Genomic DNA, 21284 nt, shown 5'->3' on the forward strand with positions numbered 1-21284 from the left:
ACAGACAGAAAAGTAGCTTCCACAAGTTTTTTTTTGGCATTAAAAGTAAAGCTAGATTTATTTCTAAAATAAAAGCCAATCTTTATTTTAAGCTTCTTAACTAGATTAGCAATATGTACATTAAATATAAGTTTGTCGTCTATCCATATACCCAAGTACTTGTACGTGGGTACCCTTTCAATGGATTTAACATCAGACGTAAAAATGCTAAGATCATCAAGAAACTGTAGGCAGGTTTTTGAAAAGACCATGAACTTCATTTTCTGAGGATTTAGAACCAATTTTAAATTGAGCAGAGCAGTTTGTAATGACTGAAATGCAGTCTGAAGCTCTTCCACAGCCTGTGTTATGGAAGGAGCATATGTATAAATGACAGTGTCATCAGCATAAAAGTGTACTTTTGCTTGAACGTCCTTACCTAAATCATTTATAAAAATAGAGAAAAGAATAGGTCCCAAAATAGACCCCTGGGGGACCCCTTTAGATATCCCAAGAAACTCAGATTTGTGGCCCTCTGCATGAACACACTGAGTTCGATCTACAAAATAGTTTCTAAACCATTTAACAGCATTAGGACAAAAACCCACATCCTTAAGTTTGTTCAGCAACAATTCATGATCTACAGAATCAAACGCCTTGGACAGATCTACAAATAAAGCAGCGCAATGTTGTTTTCTGTCCAATGCACAAATAAGATCATTTATCACCCCCATAGCAGCTGTAATGGTACTGTGACCAGTTCTAAAACCAGATTGAAAATTGTTTAAAATATTATTGTCAAAGAAGAACTGTTTTACCTGTAAATTTACTTGGGATTCAAGGATCTTAGCCAGGATCGAGAGTTTGGAGATTGGACGGTAATTATTTAACTTTGAGGGGTCCCCGCCTTTAAATAAGGGAAAAACATAAGCAGCTTTCCAGATTTGGGGTATTGAATTGGACATAAGACTCAAATTAAAAATGTGAGTAATAGACTCAGCAATAACATCTGCCGCCACCTTTAGAAGATAAGGATCCAGATTGTCAGGACCTGCAGATTTTTTGTGGTCAATGCCTATCAGAGCTTTACAAACTTGCGCAACTGAAATAGTTTTAAAATCAAACAAATCCAGATTTCTATCAGTTGCAGTGGTGGCAGAACATGGGACAGGTGCATTTACATTTAAGTTGTCAAATGCAGACCCAGCACAGATAAAGTGTTTGTTTAACTGACTGATCATAACAGCTTTATCCTTTATTTCATCTGAGCCTACCAGAATGTGTTCAGGGAGGCTTGAAGCAACATGTGTACCTGACATAGATTTAATTACTTTCCAGAATTTGGAGGGGTTATTTATATTCTCTGTAACTGTCTTCAGATAAAACTCTGATTTGGAATTTCTTATCATCAAGGTGCACTTGTTCCTTAGGGTTCTAAACGTAGTCCAATCAGCAGGGGAATTTGAAAATCTAGCTTGGGCCCAAGATTTATTTCTTAAATGAATTAGTTCTGAGAGATTGTCTGAGAACCAGGGGTTTTCCCTACCACTGATCCTAAACTTTTTAATGGGAACATGTTTATTTGAGATAGACAAAAAAATGGAATGAAAATATTCCCATGCCAATTCAACATCCGGAATCAGAGTTACTCTGTTAAGATCACTATTATATAAATCACGCAGGAAAGCCTGCTCTTGAAAACCTTTAAAATATCTTTTAAAAATGAACCGGGGTTTTACCTTGGAAATTTTTTTATTCCTGACACAAGCAATTGCACAATGATCGCTAACATCATTGCAAAATATGCCAGTTGAGGTATATTTGTGAGATGTATTTGTTATAATTAAATCAAGCAAAGTAGATTTATGTTGTGCTTTAAGATTTGGCCTTATTGGAGCATCAATGAGTTGCACTAGGTTTAATGAGTCACAGAGTTCTTTAAAACAATCTGACTTCACTGAAAGCCAGTCCCAATTTAGATCACCCATAAGGATAATGGATAAAATTATTTATATTATTAATTATAAAAATAATTATATTATATAATTATAAAATTATTAATAAATATTTTTTATAAAATAAAGGATAAAAAAATATCAGAATTACAAGAGACGCTTACAAAATGTATAGAAAATAAAGACTCTTTCGTTGTGGAATCAAAGCTGTGACAATCAATAATGATAGAGAAGAACAGAAGAGCCTGTAAATGAGTTCAGTGATTAAGGTCAAGCAACGATTACATTAAACCATAATCATCACCACCCGATGATTTTTGCTCTTGGCTTGACACACAAATTTGAAAAAATCAAACGTTACAAGCCAAGATCCCAACTAAAGCAAACACTGACCACTATAATGGTGACCCACAAATTGTGATTTTCTCGTTTGATGATTCTGCTTGTTAACATCAGGTGTCTTCAATAAAGGTCAATCATAACTCAATTAACCTTTAAACGTCCCTCAATTATTAAGTTATAAATGTAATTGTGAAAAAAAAAAAAAAAAAAAAAAAAAAATATATATATATATATATATTTCTCAGAGTAGCTTGCCCAACTCTGCCGGCCCTCCAGGACCAAGTTTGGACACCCCTGGACTAGAGGTTTAGCAACCAAGAGCCTTTCACATGCCTCATATTCACACACTTTCAACATTTATGGAAACAAAGTGTGTTGCACAAACAATTGTTTTTGTGTTTGAATGAAAATAATTAAATGATGACAGAAAGCATGGTTGGAGTGAAGAAGAGATGGTTTTATTTTTATCTTTATTGTCTATTCAATAAAGGCTTGATATTGTCAACAGTGTAATATAAGGAAGCACAATTCTGCAATCTTTATGTAAACATTTTGTATGTTGCTTTCATCTAATTAGTGACACTAATTGTTAACCCTGTGTTAATTATAAGCAGTGTCAAACACCTGGGGTTTAGAATGACCAACAGATAACTGGTTCAAGTTTGAGAGGCCATGTGGCGTACCATAAGACTGACATAAGACTGTATCCCTCTCAATAGTGTAGCCAATACACCTTCTTCACCATGAAACCCTCCAATGATCCCTCCAACAACACCACATGTGAAAGCCAGCCATTTGTTCGGATGTTTGCATGTACATCACCCAGTAAACCAGCTCAGAATTATCCATATGCATGCCAACACAAAATCTATAATTGCTGATTGGAATCCACTAATACAACCATTTAGAAATCTGTGCCAAATCTGTTTAGAACTTTCATTCCATGCTTCAACACAACCAAAAATTGCACAGAAGGACAGGAAAAAAAAGGCTGTATACAGAATTTCAGTCTTTATAAATCCCGGCAGAAATATTTTAAATGATTGGTTCTCAAACATTTGTAAAGTGTAGCAGCTGTTCTGATTTTCAGACACCATCTGGTCGATCTTCTTCAGGAGGGCTATGACCTGATCTCTGTTGTTCAGATCTTTGTTGTTCAGCAGGTGGAATCTCCCTCCACACTCCTCTATTAGTTGATCTTCAATCTCGTCTCCTTGTGTGAAGAGGACTAATGTGTGCTTCATGGCATTTTCACCAAACATCTGGTTGAATAAAAACAGGACATCAGCAGCTTGTGTTTTGTTTGAAGGGAGAACCAGAAGGATCGCGTGGATTCCTGGAGGGCACTTCTTCAATCCATTCTTTAACTCCAGCGTCAGATCAATGTTTCTGGAATTTGAGAAAGTTGGGGTGTCGACTACTGTAATTCTTCTCTTCAACTCTTCAACTGCGTGTTTTTGGCAACTGTCAGTAATGGAGCTTGAACTCATTTTGGATTGAAATACATATTTTCCCAGTATAGTGTTTCCAGACGCGCTCACTCCTGAACCAGTTTTACCAGTCAGCAGAAGATTGATATCTTGAATGGGATTCTCCATCACTGAAAAGCGCCAGAAATATATTTACCGTTGGTTACTTGGGTGTAACATTAAACAGAGGAAAACTGTAAATTATTTAGCACTAGTTTACAATAAAGTACATATTGTATATTTCACAGTATCTCTCTCTCTCTCTGTGTGTATGTACTTGTTTCATTAATCTTGTGAGAACCAAATGTCCTCACTTACATAGCGGATATTTGTCTGGCCCTCAATTTTTAAAAGCCGTATAAATTGTCCAAAAAATGATCTTATTTAAATCTAGTATTCTTCATGTTTTTGTGATGGATAGTTTTAGGGTTAGGGTTAGGTGATTAAAAAGTTAACCTGATATAAAATCAGTGGGAGTCTATGTAATATCCCCACTAAGATAGTGTGTGTGTGTGTGTGTGTGTGTTGTTATTTATTAGATTAGAGTTAAATAAAACAAACCTCTTTGGCAGTTTTACAGGAAATAGTTTTTATTTATCGACAGTCTTGTTTCACACAAATTAAACAAACCTTTATACTGCAATTTACATTAAACTTTCAATATCAAGCTGTTATCCCACTATATCATTCAGAATAAACTTCCTGAAATTTGAAACACAAAGACTCCTTTCACAATCACATCAGTTCATTTCCACCTATCCACAAGGCCGGGTATTTGTACTTCCACCTTACCTTCCCATTGGAGTCTTCTCGTGATAATGTAGTAACAACTTGAAATACGAAGGGTTTAAATTCAGAGTAGGCCTAATTTTTGTTACAATTTGGTAATTCAGTCTCTGCTTAGATGCTTTAGCTAGCAGCAGTTTAACAATGTCTCGTTCAGTTGCTGTCAAAACTGTATAACAATGATTGCGTCATCTCAATTCTGTTATTTAAAATAACAAGAACATTGTGTTAAAAATACTTCTTTTTTACAAATTGGTATGATAATGGTATTGTTCTAATTATAATATAATGATGCCGCCATGACTGTAACAGTGAGTAGGCCTGTAGGCCCTGCTACTGTGTCTATAATAGGTCTATAATAAATGCATTTATTCTTTATTATGGTGTTCTCATATATGTATATATGATGTTGACCTTTCTTCTTGTACAAACAAACGCTAAATTAAGCATTCAAAAATATATTCCTGAAATGTCTTTCTATTGCAACATGTACTGTAGACGTCTGAAGCATTCATTTATTTGAAGAATACTGACAAATAAATCAAACCAACTTCATCTGCAATGAAGACACTTTTTTTTTACTTGCTGTAAAAAGTGCTTCAATTTCAACTGAAAACTTGACATTAGGCTAAGACATTAGCATGTATTTGTTTGTTTTCATATTTAATTTAGTTTGTTATTTTGTTATTTTTCATTTTTACTATTGTCAGCCATCATTCTGTTATACAGAAATTATAGTTGCAGTTAAAAATAACACATTTTTTACAATGGCAATGCAAAAATTACAGTATATGATTAAGAAGAAAAAAAAGTCCACTCATGAGAATAACCTTACCGTTTAACGGTCTGTATTGGCTGTCCATTGAAAGAGGTAGAAATGTTCAGCTATTTGTGGTTTTGTAATCACAGACTGAACGCACACTGACATTGTAAAATTGTTCACACTTGGTTAAAAAACCTTTACTTCTGCTGGCTCCACCTCATTCCTGGACTGCACTTCACATGTGTTCTTGTTCAGGAGCAGTATTGGGTGTTATTAGTTACTTAAGTAATTATTTACTGTAATTTAATTACTTTTTGCTTGATAAAGTAAAGTAAGGGATTACACTTAATTACAGTGACTTCTGATTCAATTGCATTAAATAACATATAGACTACTTAAGAATTCAACATCAGAAAAAGAGAGAGAGAGAGAGAGAGAGAGAGAGAGAGAGAAACAGACAGAGAGAGACACCAGCAATCAGGTTTGTCTCTTTTTTTTTTCTCTCAGAATACTCAGTTTAGTGTTATTGATTTGTTTTTAATTATTCTGTTCTCAATACCTATATGGTTTATATAGTATATAAAAATAATAATATATAATTTATTTTTATATTTATTTATTTTTATTTATTTTTCCTAACAGAGATCATAAACTGTGCAGGAAACTGTATTGTGTTCCTCTTAGCAAGAAGTTATGGTACTCACTTGTGTCAGCAGTTATTCTGGCTGCCATCCTACAAACGGAGTGCCAGTCCAGATTTATTTAACTCAGCAGGAAAGCGTTTGCACATAAAACAAACAAATGTAGGCCTATATGTGGCCTTATAAACATGTTAAGATGATATAATCATTGATATAGCGTCTTCAAGCAGTTTCTCATCCACACTGAAGAGCTGCCTGCATCACTGACCCGACCGTGAAAGGGACAATTCTGTCCCAGCTCCTGTTTCGCAGCGCATAGACATGAAGTGGAGATGTGAACCCATGTGCACATTTTTCAGTCGCTCTAATATTACATCTCCCCGAAAGAGTTACTTACCAAGTAGCTATTTGATCTCACAGTCTGTGTGGAATATTTTGTTCATTCAGCCCACAAGTTGTGGTGAATTAATGATTGCTGGAATTTCCCGCATCATAAGTTATTCTTAGTATTTGTTTCTTCTTCTACTTAACAACAGCACTGCACAGGAGAAAAGAAGAAATGTTGGCAGCAGAATTAAGACATGGGGGATACCTGAAAAATATTGGACATGAAATTGGTGAGAATAAACTTATTTATTTCATATTTCTTTCTGATGTTTGTAGTGAGCCTGTGCATGCTAGTTCAGACATGTGGGTGCTTTGAAACAAGGTCTTGTCACTCTTTTACATGAGCCAAATAAATATAATCTTTACATTGTAAACTGGAGTCACATCACTTTTAAATTCTGACTAAACTGTTAACTTAACTTAAAATTTTTTATAAATATTTATATAGAAAGTATTTCAGTTGTATTAAAGAAAATCAACCAAATTAATGTAGTGGTTATAATGTATTAAGCAGATCTTATCGAAGATTATTGATGCAATTTTTTCTCCCCTAAAAACTTTGAAGTAATATACGTATTTTCTTTCTGTCTCTCTTTCTCTCTCTCTCTCTCTCTCTCTCTCTCTCTCTCTCTTTCTCTATATATATATACAGTACAGACCAAAAGTTTGGAAACATTACTATTTTTAATGTTTTGAAAGAAGTTTCTTCTGCTCATCAAGCCTGCATTTATTTGATTTAAAAATACAGAAAAAAATTTAATATTGTGATATATTATTACAATTTAAAATAATTGTTTTTAAATTTATTATACTTTAAATTATCATTTATTTCTGTGATGCAAAGCTGAATTTTTAGGATCATTATCACATGATCCTTTAGAAATCATTCTAATATGATGATTCATTATCAAAGTTGGAAACAATTCTGCTGCTTAATATTTTTTCAGAACATGTGATACTTTTTAGGATACTTTGATGAATAAAAAGTAAAAAAAAAAAAAGAAGCTATGTTTTTAAAATATAAATATTTTGTAATAACAATACAATGGTCAGTAATTTGGGGTCAGTAATTTTTTTTCTTTCTTTTTATTTTTTTAATAAAATCAATACTTTTATTCAGCAAGGATGTGTTAATTCTTAATTAAATTAAAAATAAAAAGTGATAGTAAAGAAAATATATTATTAGAATATATATTATTAGAATTAATTTTTTGAATAAATGCAGTTCTTTTTAACCTTTTATTCATCAAATATATTAGACAGCAGAACTGTTTCCAACACTCATAATAAATCAGAATATTAGAATGATTTCTAAATGATCATGTGATAGACTGATGTTACATGTGACACTGAAGGCTGGAGTAATGATGCTGAAAATTCAGCTTTGCATCACAGGATTTTTTTTAAGTATATTCAAACAGAAAACTATTATTTTAAGTTGTAATAATATTTCACAATATTACTGTTTTTTCTGTATTTTTGATCAAATAAATGCAGGCTTGATGAGCAGAAGAAACTTCTTTCAAAAACATTAAAAATAGTAATGTTTCCAAACTTTTGGTCTGTTCTGTATATATATATATATATATATATATATATGTTTCTTCTGTTTGAGCAGAATTAACAGCATCACTGCACTGGAGAAACTTTATATTTACAGTCCATTTGTTGAGATTCTACTATCTGTAGCCATGTCAACAGTGCTTCGGTTAACATTCAACATTCCAACACTGTTTCAACAAACAAGTAAAAGACATTTAATTAACTGCTTATAAACTATAGGTTGCATTTCAAGTGTTAATCTATTGATTTTACAAAAAGATCCTTTTGACTGTCAATATTATTTATTTATTTATTTATTTTCATTTAAATTTTTTTATTATTTTTTTTTTTTTGCGTTTTTTTTATTAACCAACAGTCAACTAACTTTCTGTGAACCAACAGCTCAAAATCAATCTGTCAGTTGAAAGTCAATAGTATTAAGTTAGGACATATTGACAGGACACATGAGTAAGTAAAAAATGGGTTTCAAATGCATCAAATTAATGTTTATTTAAAGAGGTTAAATTGAATGATTAAAAATAAGTTTCTAAACAAAATCTTAAATTCACCATCTATCGACTGTCAATTAAAGATTAGTTGGTTATCTGTTGTTTGTTAAGTAATCTATATTTTATAGTCAGCAGACTATTAGTAGATATTCTCACTGAGCATTGGTAGATAGGACTATCTAATTAAAATGAAAAACAGTTGATAGTAGAAAGTCTATAATCTATCAACATAATACATACGATTATCTATTAATTCTACGTGTGTGAATTCACTGTTAACTGTTCACATGCCACTGAATGGCTACTGATAACTTGTAGAGTCACAACAGATATCAATATCACTATCAAAATAAAGTGTTAACTAAACTTTTTATTCATTTATTTAATTGATATTTCACATGTATTTTCTATCAGATTTTTATAGTGAGGCTGTGCTTGCTAGTTCAGCCGTTTGGAGGCTTTGAAACAAGGTCATACCCATTTTCATGAAAAGGCAAATCAAGAGCACAATTTTAGGTTTGCATTTGGCATACTATTTATATGCAAAATCGACTTTCCGGGTGCATATGATGTGCTGTGGTTAAGGTTAGGGTTAGGTGTGTCTTTTGTGTACTTAAAATTTTTGTATCATATTTTATGCTTAAAAAAAGGATATCATATGCACGTGAAAACTGCATATTATATGCTTCTCAAACTTGTGTGTAGCATGCGAAAACTAGATTTTGCATATAAATAGTACATCAAATACAAACAAAGTCATGTAGTTGATACACATTTCATGAGAACAGGTTGCTTTTACATAAGCCAAATAAAGATAATCTTTACATTTAGGCCCATAACTGGGGGGGGGGGTACATTTTAATCCCACGGGGGGTTCCATGGGAGTGGCAGCTGCCACCCGCCACTCAGCTTGCCACCACTGTATGTCCCTGCCCCTGCCACCTACCACGTGGCCTGTCACCACTGGCAAATAGTTGGAGTGACACTTAAGTGCTGCGCTTCATTATGGAAGAGAGGAATACATCTTAAGATAAGGTGGTAAATAAGTGTAGAATTGTATGATCTGTATGTTTAGGCAGTGTCTGTAAACAGTGCGAAATGTTGAGGCAGGTGCGACACTTATGGATAAAAAGGTGCTCTATTATGGATTAAAAGTGAGTAATAATACACAAGATATGGTGGCAAATGAATGCTTCCAAAGGCTGAAAGCGATCTTCTGCACTGCTCCATCTCTTCGCCACCCAGACCCAACAAGACCTTTCATTGTGGACACTTCCTCCCTTGGAGTCAGAGTAGTGTTATCCCAGCGGAGAGGTGAGCCCCCTGTACTACATCAATGTGCCTACTTCTCTAAGAAACTATCCCTGGCGGAGCAGAATTATGACATCGGCAACAGAGAACTTCTCACCATTAAGCTGGCCCTCGAAGAGTGGCGGCACTGGTTGGAGGGAGCAAATCACCCATTTGAAGTCATTAATGACCAAAAGAACTTACAGTACCTCAGAGAAGCGAAATGCCTAAACTCCAGACAGGCTCGATGGCCGTTATTCTTCACTCAACTCAAATTCATAGTCACCTATTGTCCCATATATAAGACTACTAAAGCAGATGCTCTGTCCAGAATCCACTCACCCGACACTGTATCTGAATACAGATTTGCCACCAACTTACCTGCCTCCAACGGCTTCACCAGCATCCTTGTTGAAGTAGATCGATTCTCCAATCTCCAAGGCCAGCAAACGTTCATTGGTCTGCCTACAGTCCTTGAAAAACCAGAGACCCTCTTCTAAAATGTCTCCCAACACTTTGGTATTCCAGAGGACATAGTGTCAAATAGAGGGACTCAATTAATTTCCAGTGTATGGAGGAAGATCTTCCAACTGTTGGGAGTGTCTGTTAGTTTGTCTTCCAGATACTACCCGCAGATGAATGGCCAGACTCAGGAGAAAATTCAAGAGGTCGGACACTACCTCAGGGCCAGTGTTGGGAGTAACGCCGTTTAAGTATAACGGCGTTACTAACAGAGTTTAATTTTTAGTAACGGAGTAATCTAATTAATTACTTTTCCTATCGTTGCAATGCCGTTATCTTTACTCAGAATGTAAAGTGTCGCGTTACTACAATTTGGTTGAATAAAGCGTGAGGTGTCATGCTTTGGCTAGTGGCTACACATCAGCTGCCTGACACCATTGTAAATCTGATTATGATTGGCTGGGAGGGCGGTGCCCTGCTCAAGCTGTCTCACTGCATGCTCTGACAACCACTAAACACAAGACGGCATCAGCGATAATGGCGTTCTCGAACTGTAACGTTACCGGAAATTAAAGGCGAGAATGTTTCTGTAACATGCAGGGTATGCCCAGGAAAAAAAATTATTTTTTTATAAATAATTAATAATAATTAATTTTCGGAGGTTGTCTATTCACGTCTTTGCATTGACTTAACATTGAAATCACTCGCGCCAGACACTCTATTTCCATCTGGTGTGAACGCACCATAAGAGTTGGATAGTGTTTTGTTTATTGTGCAGTAACTTTAGGCCTAATATACAGTTACAGAGATTTGCACTAATGGCCAGGTTTCCCTTTATTTATTTTTACCCAAGTTTAAATTTGTTTGTCTTAATTTTGTACTTAATTTTATTTTTATTTGTTTCTTTTATTTGTTTTTATTTCTATGCATATCATATGGCAGGCTGCAGTCTATTGAGTTCAAATAAATACAACATTTTCTAAAATACTTATAGTGTTTTTATTCTTCAATCAGTTAATATAAACATCTTATATATTAAAGATGTTATAGGACGTAATAGCGTTATAGAACATAAAAAATAACATCACAGTTATTTTGCTGAGTAACTAATTACTTTTAAAATGTGGTAACTGAGTTACTAACTCAATTACATTTTGGGAGAAGTAATTTGTAACTGTAACTAATTACTTTTTTCAAGTAAGATGACCAACACTGCTCAGGGCCTAATGTCACAACCAACAGAACTGTTGGAGCCAATACCTTCCTTGGGCCGAGTATGCACAAAACTCTCTCTTCATCAGGAATCTACCGGCCTCCCCCCCTTTCAGTGTATACTCGGCTACCAACCACCACTATTCCCATGGAGAGGAGAACTGTCCAAAGTACCATCCATGGATTATTGGTTCTGAGAGAGTGAGAGGGTATGGGACACAGCTCACGTCCATCTTCAGCGTGTAGTTTGACATAAGAAGATACAGGTGGATGTCCGTTGTCGGGATACCACTTTCTACCATCCAGGTGATCGAGTTTGACTCTCCACTCGAGACAACTGCCTGTGCCTGCCCTGCAAGCTAAGTCCCTGCTACATAGGTCCTTTCACCATCTTGAGGCAGATCAATGAAGTAACTCAGAACCTCCAGCTTCCCAGACAATACCGTTTTCCACCAACCTTCCATGGATCATTACTCAAACTTGTCACTGATACTGTTCTCCCTCCTTCCACAGAACTGGAAGTACCTCCTCCCCTGCCCGAGGTCGACGGGTCCAGGAAATCATAAATTCCAGGTGACGAGACAGCAGGTAGGGCTACGGTCCTGAAGAAAGATCTTGGGTTGACTGAGATGACATCCTTGACTCTTCATTATGTGATGATTACCACCAGCTCCACCTAGGGAGTCCCACTCCCAGGGGCTGAGGTTAGCCTCTTCGTCGTTCCTGGATATCTGGAGACACCTATCGGGGAGGGGCAACTGGTTATTGATGCACCAACCACAGCCACAGAACCAGTCACTCAACCACATCCTCAGTCACCGGAGTATTGAGTACTTGCACCTGCACTCATTTACCAGAGCACTATAAAGCACACTCACCACTCTAGTTCATCGTTGGTCTCAAGGTTACTCCTTCAGTGTTCCCTTCTTCGGCCTTGTGGACAACTTGACACTTACCTGTGCTCTTCTGACCTCGTTGATTTTTATGAGATTATTGGACTGTGGACTGGAACCTTTCACCGCAGATAAGACTTGCATTCTCTGCATTGTTCATCTCAATCGCATCTTCGGGAGATACCACTGTTGTTATGAGTTTGTGCTAACCTTATTAAGTTTACATAAAAAAGTGAACGTGACCCATACTATGAATTTGTTCTCTGCACTTAACCCATTCAAAGTGCACACACACAGCAGTGAACACACAGACACCCAGAGCAGTGGACATCATTTACATTGCAGTCCCAGGGAACTGTTGGGGGTTCAGTGCCTTGCTCAAGGGCACTTCAGTCATGGTACTGATGGTAGAGAGAGCACTGTACATTCACTCCCCCCACCTACAATTCCTGTTGGCCTGAGACTCGAACTCACAATTTGGATTATGAGTCTAAATCTCTAGTGAATGTACAGGGCTCTCTCCACCCTCAATACCACAACTGAGGTGCCCTTGAGCAAGGCACCGAACCCCCAACTGCTCCCCAGGTGCTGCAGCATCAATGGCTGCCCACGGTATGTGGATGGGTTAAATGCAGAGCACAATTCTGAGTATGGGTCACCATACTTGGCTGTATGTCACGTCATACTCAGAAAGTTGAACTGAAAATAATTTTACGACCAGATGATTAGTTAAAGGGGTCATATGATGTTGCTAAAAATAACATTATTTGGTGTAATGAAATGTGTTTTTGTGGTTTAAGTTTAAAAAAACACATTGTTTTCCACATACTGTTCATTATTGTAGAGCAGGGGGGCACGAGGACTGAAATTGAGATCCACTGACTTATACATTTACGCATGTCTTTTTACGCATTGCGTTGCATTGAGCCACGTAAACATTAGCAAGTTTGTGATTGGAGAAACGACAAACAAGCGCTACTGTACATTGCTCAAAACTCGCATTAGAATTTATGTAATGAAAATTGTGCCAACCATCACATTCACATCTATGCAACCAATTAATAAACCACTACTAGATCCCAAAACTTTACAAGAGCACATATTTCTTCATTGGTCTACTCACTTGATTCTGCTCTCAAAATGGACCAGATTTATGCATTTAAATTTAAAATGACCAAATTTTTCTTACACATATCCTGAGAACCCCCCTAGAAGAACAAATGTGCACCCACAAAAAAGCCTCACAAATTCTGTGGAGACTCTGGGAATATAGAGGAAACACTGTAGGATTGGCTGTCTCAATGTGTGTGAGTAGCCAGTTCACCTTACTATTTGCGTGTGGACCATGTATGACACTAAAAAACATTAGGAAAGCATAATGATTAAGGAGGTGCCTCGCACAAAGAGCAGCCCAGTGGCCCCTGACCACCTTAATTCACCTCTGAATATACTGGTGAAAAACTGAAAAGACTGTTTGATCAGAGATGGACTGGGCACCTTGCTGCAGTGTCAGTCATTGTAAAATCTGATGACAGCATAACCAAGCCATGCTTCGTGTTTATACTTTATATGAGCCATAAAATCTGATGTGATGAAAATGGACAAAAACTCAAAAACAAAACCATAAAGAACTATGTGGTTGAAAACACATTGGGTTGATGCAAAAGAAACAAGAATAAGTGCAATCGAATATTCTTTTATGAGTTTCATTAATACAGCCTGATTTACTACATACAGTATCTTTGCTTTTTTTTGTCTTCATTTCCGCTCGGAGCTCATGAGAGTTGCATTTGAGGAACAAATGTTTACAGCCTCTAAAGTTAAAATATCCATCAAAGAAACACCACCAAGCTCACTGCATTCCACTGCGCTTTCATGTTGTTTTTTATTTGCATGCTAAAGCCATCAGCCTGAGATTAGGCAAGCAATAGTTCCCCCGAGGTGGTGCCGGCGGCGGCGTCCGCTCTCAGTTCACCCGAGGTGGCGCCATCAGCTCTCGGTTCCCTTATGGCGAACCTTTCTACCTTTTTCTCCAAGCCCTCTCCCACTACACGGGCCTGGCCCTCCATCCCTCCCCCTGATCCACCTCCGTTCCGCCTCCCTCCTTGATTTCTACTTTGGAGTGTCTGGAATCCACTCCTTAAGGGAGGGGTTCTGTCACAGTTTTTTTGTCTTTCTGTCACTGTCTTCTGTGAGTGTTGTGTTTGTTTGGTGCCATGTGCTTTTGTCCTGTCTCTTTTCTTACCCCGCCTATCTTGTTAGCTCATCATTGTTTTAGTTTCTACACCGGTGTTTCTCCCTTGCTCCCGGACTCATTTACCTTCACTCTGCACACCTGTCTCTCAATCACACACACAGTTGTTGCTCATTGTCATGGACTATATATTCTCGTCTCACACACCACTCTGTCTGGCTGTATTTATTGTTATTTGTTACTGGTGTCTTGCGGTTGCTTCTGATCCTGATCCTGATTTTGTCCTTGTTATCTGTTCTGTTTTGTTTTTCTCTTGGTTGTTTTTGGTTTTGTTCTAATTAAAAGATTCTTCCCTGCATTTGGACCCAGACCCCGTTTCTTCCTCTGCGCGTCCTACTGCGCCGTGACAATGACTGAATCCTCCAACAATGCTTTAATTTTCATATATTACATTTTTTAGCGTTATACGTTTAGAAGTTATACGTAAATGTGCTAAACTGGTTTGGGGAGAAAATCACAACTTACCATGAGTACCATACAAAGTACCATGAGAGGGAGGGATATGCAGGTCACAGGGGACCATATATATAAAACCTGAAAATGTATGTGTGTGTGTGTGTGTGTGTGCTTTACTTGTATTTTCACAAGTAAGGTAAATTTCCAAAACACTTATTATGTGATTCACATATGTGAATTGCATTGCTATTGAATGAACTGATTATTAAAAATTCAGATGGAAAGAAGATCATACAGTTAGTGATTAAACCAAATATTCTCACTCCATACAATGATCTTGTGTTGTGATTTTGAAAGTATGAGAAATGGGGTTGGGGTTGATCATATTGAAAATAAAAATAAAATAATACAGTACCAACTTGAATAAAAAAAAATGTACTACTAACTATATTAATAATACTATAATTATAGATGGAATGAGGCTGACCAGAAGGAATCCTGTTAGAACATACTCTTCTACTACACAACAGACAGCAGTCTCCAGACGGATTGTTCTTCTGGGTCAAACTGGTGTTGGGAAGAGTGCAGCTGGAAATACAATACTGGGACGGGAAAGGTTCAGATCTGAGAGGAGTATGGATTCAGTAACCTGTGAATGTTCAGTTGCTCATGCCACTGTTTCAGGCAGATCAGTGTCTGTAGTCGATACTCCTGGATTCTTCAATTCACAGATGGATCTTGGACAGTTAAAGAATACAATAACGAAAAGTTATTTTTTCAGTCCTAGACCACATGCTTTTCTCATTGTGCTCAGAGTTGATGACAGATTCACTGATCAGGAGCAGCAGTTTCTTCAGAAGATTGAGATGGTGTTTGGTCAGGAGGTGTTAAAAGACGCCATCATTCTCTTCACTCGTGGAGATCATTTGGAAGGAGAGTCTGTAGAGGAGCTCATTGAGGAGAACTGTAGATTAAGAGATCTAGTAGATCAGTGTGGAGGCAGATATCATGTCTTCAACAATAAAGATCAGAGTAACAGAGAACAGGTGAATGATCGACTGCAGAAGATTGACACAATGATAGAGCAAAACAGTGCAGAAAAAGAAAGTAGAAAGTTTTGTTAAACATTTCAATCATTGAAATCATTCTGAAAAGTGTAATGCATTCTGAAACTTCCATTGAATTTTCTTTCCAACTTGTTCCCGGAAAGCCGAAAATTCATAATGGTAGCATTTTATTAAAAGTGACAATGAATAAAAACCACCATGTCATGGAGAGATGTTATAATATTTTATAAATGTATACAATTTGCCATGGAATCTATCGATCTATCGATTATGATACCCTGCTCCAGACCATGTTTTTTATCTGATGTATAATATGTACAAAACATTTATCATGTGATGTTCTCTATGAAGCTGCAATAAGTCCATGAGATCACAATAAAGACCAATATAGGCAGTTTTTTGTTGAAAGAACAAAACTTTGTTTTGTCTTTGTTTTATTTGTGTGTACAATTTGTGTATTTTCTGTTGGTATTTTAATAAAGAGATAAGTGTGGCTGGTCATTAAAACAAGTACTAACCAAGATTTATAAATGCCAATGTGCTGTAGAAGTGTTAGAGATTATACCTTTAACATTAACAAACAGAATTTATTGTTTGTAAAAAAATAAAATAAAAATAAAAACCTTGAAAAATCAAATGGAAGTCATTTGCTTGATAATTACAGTTAAGTGTGCTTGATTAGAAATGAAAATCTTCAAAACACTGCCTGGATAGATGTACGTATGTAAGGAATCTGCTAAAGATCTGTGCCCATATTTAAAAAGCTTCTCAAAGTGTCATTTTAGTCTTAAGGGCTGAGAATAAATTAAATTTAAACTTAAGTATAAAAGCAAGTTATCAAATTCTTAAAGCTAAGAATCACTCTTAAGGCCCTTTCACACCGGATGCGTAACGAAAAAGCGAAACGAAAAAGCGAATAGTTCGCGTGCGAATAGTTCGCGTCAAAACCATTCACATCAGCCGCGACGCGAATTTGCGATGTCTGTGACGTTCAGAGAGCTTCAACATTCCAAAACTTTCGCGCCGACAGTTGAGAAAATGGACACTTCAACATCATCATCCAGTGAAGACGAGCTTTTCCTTTTCTTTAAAAGACAGAAAAGAAGGTTTTGGGTGCACCCAGTCCTAAAGAACAGAGAGTTTGAAGGGGAGTATGCCAATCATGTACAGGAGCTAAAACTTTATCATGGCCGGTTCCGCACTTACTTTCGGATGTCTGTGGGACAATTCGAGGAGCTCCTTCAGATAGTGGCACCGCATCTTACGAGACAAACCACAAACTTCAGGGAACCAATTGATCCGGAGCAGCGTCTGGCAGTCTGCTTAAGGTGAGCTGTCCTCTTTAAAACATCAGCCCATAGAACACACACACAAGTAATCAGAAGATCCGTCATTTTTGCTATGACATGACCTTTGTTTCCTTGTATGTGATTGGCTGAAGCCTTTTTGTCGCCTCAAAAGTAAAAAAAAATCGACATCGAAGCGAAAAAAATAAAAGTCGTTTTTTCGCCTCAGCACATTCGCGTTCGGTGTGAAAGCACTCATTACACAAACAGCTGATCAAAAAATAAAACCATCGCGCGAATTATTCGCGCGTCAAAATCGCGTCCAGTGTGAAAGGACCTTTACTCTCCAAGTTATTTAAAGCCGGGCTTCCACTACGGTATTTGTTGGCTGGATTTTGCTGTCATGGACAGATTTCCACAGTCTGCGTTATCAGGTATAACTAATTTATTTATTTTACTTTTATATTATTATTTTACTTATTTATTACTGTCACATGGAATTGATGTTGATGGTGTTGAAATTATGCAGCCAAGTGATGATATCTCAGATCATTATCTAGTCTTCTGCAAACTTTATATAGCTAAAATCGTACATTCTACTCCTTGTTACAGGTATGGTTGGACCATCACTTCTTCCACAAAAGTCTGCTTTGTAACTAATCTTCCTGATTTATCACAATTCCTTAGCACATAAAAAACTCAGAACAACTTGATGATGTAACAGAAACTATGGACTCTCTCCAGTGCTTTAAGTGGGCCGGTACGCACCTGTACTCAGTACCACCACTTCCAAATATAGCTCTTGAGCATACCGCCACCTCTCCGTGCGCCCAGAACGTGCTTTTAGCGTACCGGTACACTCATTTGGACATCTGTTTTAATAGAGGTTTTAATCTTTTGCCTGGCCTGCCGCTTTTCAATGCAAGCTTCCTAATTCGTCCCACCGAGAGCAGAGACTACAATACCCATACATCCTTGAGTTTTACAAGTGAAAAGCGCATGCGTCGATTTTGCCGCTGTCAGTAACAACTCAACGTGGCCGGAGAGGGTGTGTGAAACGCGCACACTCAGCTCGGTAAAAATTCAAATACAGTGAACAATACTTAATATGCTCTCCTGGCTTCAGACTCTGAGAACTAAAACAACACGGTCAGGATCAGATGACTCGCTGGCTGACACCCCACCAAGCCAGAATGATATCGCTGCAGGTCAGACGCAAGCTAATGAAGTAATGCAGTAGCTCTTATTTATAGGTGTTAAGAGATAGTGTATATATATATATATATATATATATATATGTTTATATCGAATATATATATATATATATATATATATATATATATATATATATATATATATATATATATAAAACGTGTGTGTGTGTATATAATGAGTTGCCCCCTTATTTTAAGATGGGACCCCCCAAAAATAAAATTCTGGCTACGCCACTGGCTCGGGGACCAGAATGTTGAAATTTTGGTTCCATGGCCTGGAAACTCCCCAGATCTTAATCCCATTGAGAACTTGTGGTCAATCCTCAAGAGGCGGGTGGACAAACAAAACCCCACTAATTCTGACAAACTCCAAGAAGTGATTATGAAAGAATGGGTTGCTATCAGTCAGGATTTGGCCCAGAAGTTGATTGAGAGCATGCCCAGTCGAATTGCAGAGGTCCTGAAAAAGAAGTGCCAACACTGCAAATACTGACTCTTTGCATAAATGTCATGTAATTGTCGATAAAAGCCTTTGAAACGTATGAAGTGCTTGTAATTATATTTCAGTACATCACAGAAACAACTGAAACAAAGATCTAAAAGCAGTTTAGCAGCAAACTTTTTGAAAACTAATATTTATGTAATTCTAAAAACTTTTGGCCATGACGCTACAAATAACAAATTAATAATTGTTTTTGCACAAATCATTGATTTGAATTGCGAATATATATTCTCAAGGAAGGCTTTAATACCTTGCACAATCCTCTGCTCTCTGGTCGCTCCCTCTTCACAGCAAGTGGGGCTCATGTTAACGGCAATCCCCGTCACCATCTGCATTTTGGTTTTGCCAAATTAGCTTGGGTGAATGCAAAGAACATGGCTATTGATCATAAGCACAACATCCAGCTAGGAAAGAAAAATGCAATCTACAGGAAAGACGTCTTTGAGTATTGTAAGTAAATGTTGTTAAATAGAGGAAAAAATTACACATTTTAAAAATTGTAACTTCTAGCACGTCATTCTCTTCTTTGTCTTCACTGAGTCTGTTTGAAGTGTGCATCTGAAAGAACTGGTAAGAGCGATCTTTCTCAGTCTATAATGGCGACTACTAGCAAGCGTTTAGACAATGTCTGCATCTGCATCAATGTCGGCGTTATTTGACACCCGATGACACACATGATCTTTGCGTCATTTGTTTGGGTGTAGAGCACACACGCAATGTCTTTGAGGAGGCAATCTGCGTGCATTGTGAGTGTTTTCAATGAAAAAAGCTCAGCTCTCGTTCGTCTCTCTTTCCAAGAAAAAAAAAAGCAGCCATCTGCTTCCCGCGGTTCAGGACCCGCCGCTGCTGAGGCATGGAGGAGAATGAGCTCTTGAGAAGTTCAGGTGAATATGTCTGAATGGTTTAGCGAAGGACTTTCCCTTTTGCGCTTGTAATGGCGGCGGACGAGAGAGAGCCTCGTGAGGATGATGTTATATATTTAAGTCTCGTCAAGTCACCTTTATTTATTTAGCGCTTTAAACAAAATACATCTAAGTATTTTGCGTCTAAGCAGCTGAACAAAATTAATTAGGAAAACAGGGTTTCAATAATGCAAAATGACAGTTAAAGGCAGTTCATCATTGAATTCAGTGATGTCATCTCAGTTGAGTTTAAATAGTGTCTGTGCAATCATTTGCAATCAAAGTCAACGATATCGCTGTAAATGAAGTGACCCCAACTAAGCAAGCCAGAGGTGACAGCGGCAAGGAACCGAAACTCCATCGGTGACAGAATGGAGAAAAAACCTTGGGAGAAACCAGCCTCAGTTGGGGGGCCAGTTCTCCTCTGACCAGATGAAACCAGCACTTCAATTCCAGGCTGCAGCAAAGTCAGATTGTGCAGAAGAATCATCTGTTTCCTGTGGTCTTATCCCGGTCGTCTGAGACAAGGTCTTTACAGGGGATCTTTATCTGGGGCTCTAGTTGTCCTGGTCTCCGCTGTCTTTCAGGGCTGTAGAGGTCCTTTCTGGGTGCTGATCCTCCATGTGGTCTGGATACATACTGGATCCGGGTGACTGCAGTGACCCTCCGATTTGGATACAGACTGGATCTGGTGGCTACGGTGACCTCGGAATAAGAGAGAAACAGACTAATATTAACATAGATGTCATTCTTCTAATGATGTAGCAAGTACATTGTGTGTTATGGGAAGTGTTCCCGGTTCCGGTTTACCTAATTAAAGCAGCCTAAAACGGATTTTGATATTAGAAGCATATTAGTGTGTTATGTGTAAACCAGGTTAAAGAGATGGGTCTCTAATCTAGATTTAAACTGCAGGAGTGTGTCTGCCTCCCGAAAAATGTTAGGTAGGTTATTCCAGAGTTTAGGCGCCAAAAAGGAAAAGGATCTGCTGCCCGCAGTTAATTTTGATATTTTAGGTATTATCAAATTGCCTGAGTTTTGAGAACGTAGCGGACGTAGAGGATTATAATGTAACAAGAGCTCATTCAAATACTGAGGTGCTAAACCATTCAGGGCTATAAGTAATAAGCGATATTTTAAAATCTATACAATGTTTGATAGGGAGCCAGTGCAGTGTTGACAGGACCGGGCTAATATGTTCATACTTCCTGGTTCTAGTAAGAACTCTTGCTGCTGCATTTTAGACTAACTGTAGTTTGTTTACTAAGCGCGAAGAACAACCACCCAATAAAGCAATTACAATAATCTAACCTTGAGGTCATAAATGCATGGATTAACATTTCTGCAGTTGGCATTGAGAGCATAGGCCATAATTTAAATATATTTTTGAGATGGAAAAATGCAGTTTTACAAATGCTAGAAACGTGGCTTTC

General features: G+C 37.2%; 2 protein-coding genes across 2 annotated transcripts; one reads left to right on the plus strand and one right to left on the minus strand.

Annotated features, from left to right (window-relative positions):
• Positions 1-2696: 2696 nt before the first annotated feature.
• LOC132129211 (GTPase IMAP family member 7-like) lies at positions 2697-5487 on the minus strand. The gene is made up of 2 exons (XM_059540724.1): positions 5367-5487; positions 2697-3876 (listed from the first exon to the last, which is right to left on the minus strand). The coding sequence occupies exons 1-2, from the start codon at positions 5392-5394 to the stop codon at positions 3095-3097; spliced, it is 810 nt and encodes a 269-aa protein (XP_059396707.1). The 5' UTR covers positions 5395-5487; the 3' UTR covers positions 2697-3094.
• Positions 5488-5729: 242 nt separating this feature from the next.
• On the plus strand, positions 5730-16342 carry LOC132132619 (GTPase IMAP family member 5-like). Its single transcript, XM_059545065.1, has 3 exons — positions 5730-5775; positions 6472-6552; positions 15352-16342. The coding sequence occupies exons 2-3, from the start codon at positions 6495-6497 to the stop codon at positions 16002-16004; spliced, it is 711 nt and encodes a 236-aa protein (XP_059401048.1). The 5' UTR covers positions 5730-5775; positions 6472-6494; the 3' UTR covers positions 16005-16342.
• The last annotated feature ends 4942 nt before the right edge of the window (positions 16343-21284 follow it).

Source organism: Carassius carassius, chromosome 4, assembly GCF_963082965.1.
Source record: "Carassius carassius chromosome 4, fCarCar2.1, whole genome shotgun sequence".
NCBI lineage: Eukaryota > Metazoa > Chordata > Actinopteri > Cypriniformes > Cyprinidae > Carassius > Carassius carassius.

What these genes read in the sequence shown, in the direction of transcription:
- LOC132129211 (XM_059540724.1), bottom strand. Translation starts at nt 5,394, where the DNA reads ATGGACAGCCAATACAGACCGTTAAACG. An exon ending in CCAATACAGACCGTTAAACG is followed by an intron (nt 3,877 to 5,366) that starts GTAAGGTTATTC and finishes GGCGCTTTTCAG; the next exon opens with TGATGGAGAATCCCATTCAA.
- LOC132132619 (XM_059545065.1), top strand. Translation starts at nt 6,495, where the DNA reads ATGTTGGCAGCAGAATTAAGACATGGGGGATACCTGAAAAATATTGGA. An exon ending in AAATATTGGACATGAAATTG is followed by an intron (nt 6,553 to 15,351) that starts GTGAGAATAAAC and finishes CTATAATTATAG; the next exon opens with ATGGAATGAGGCTGACCAGA.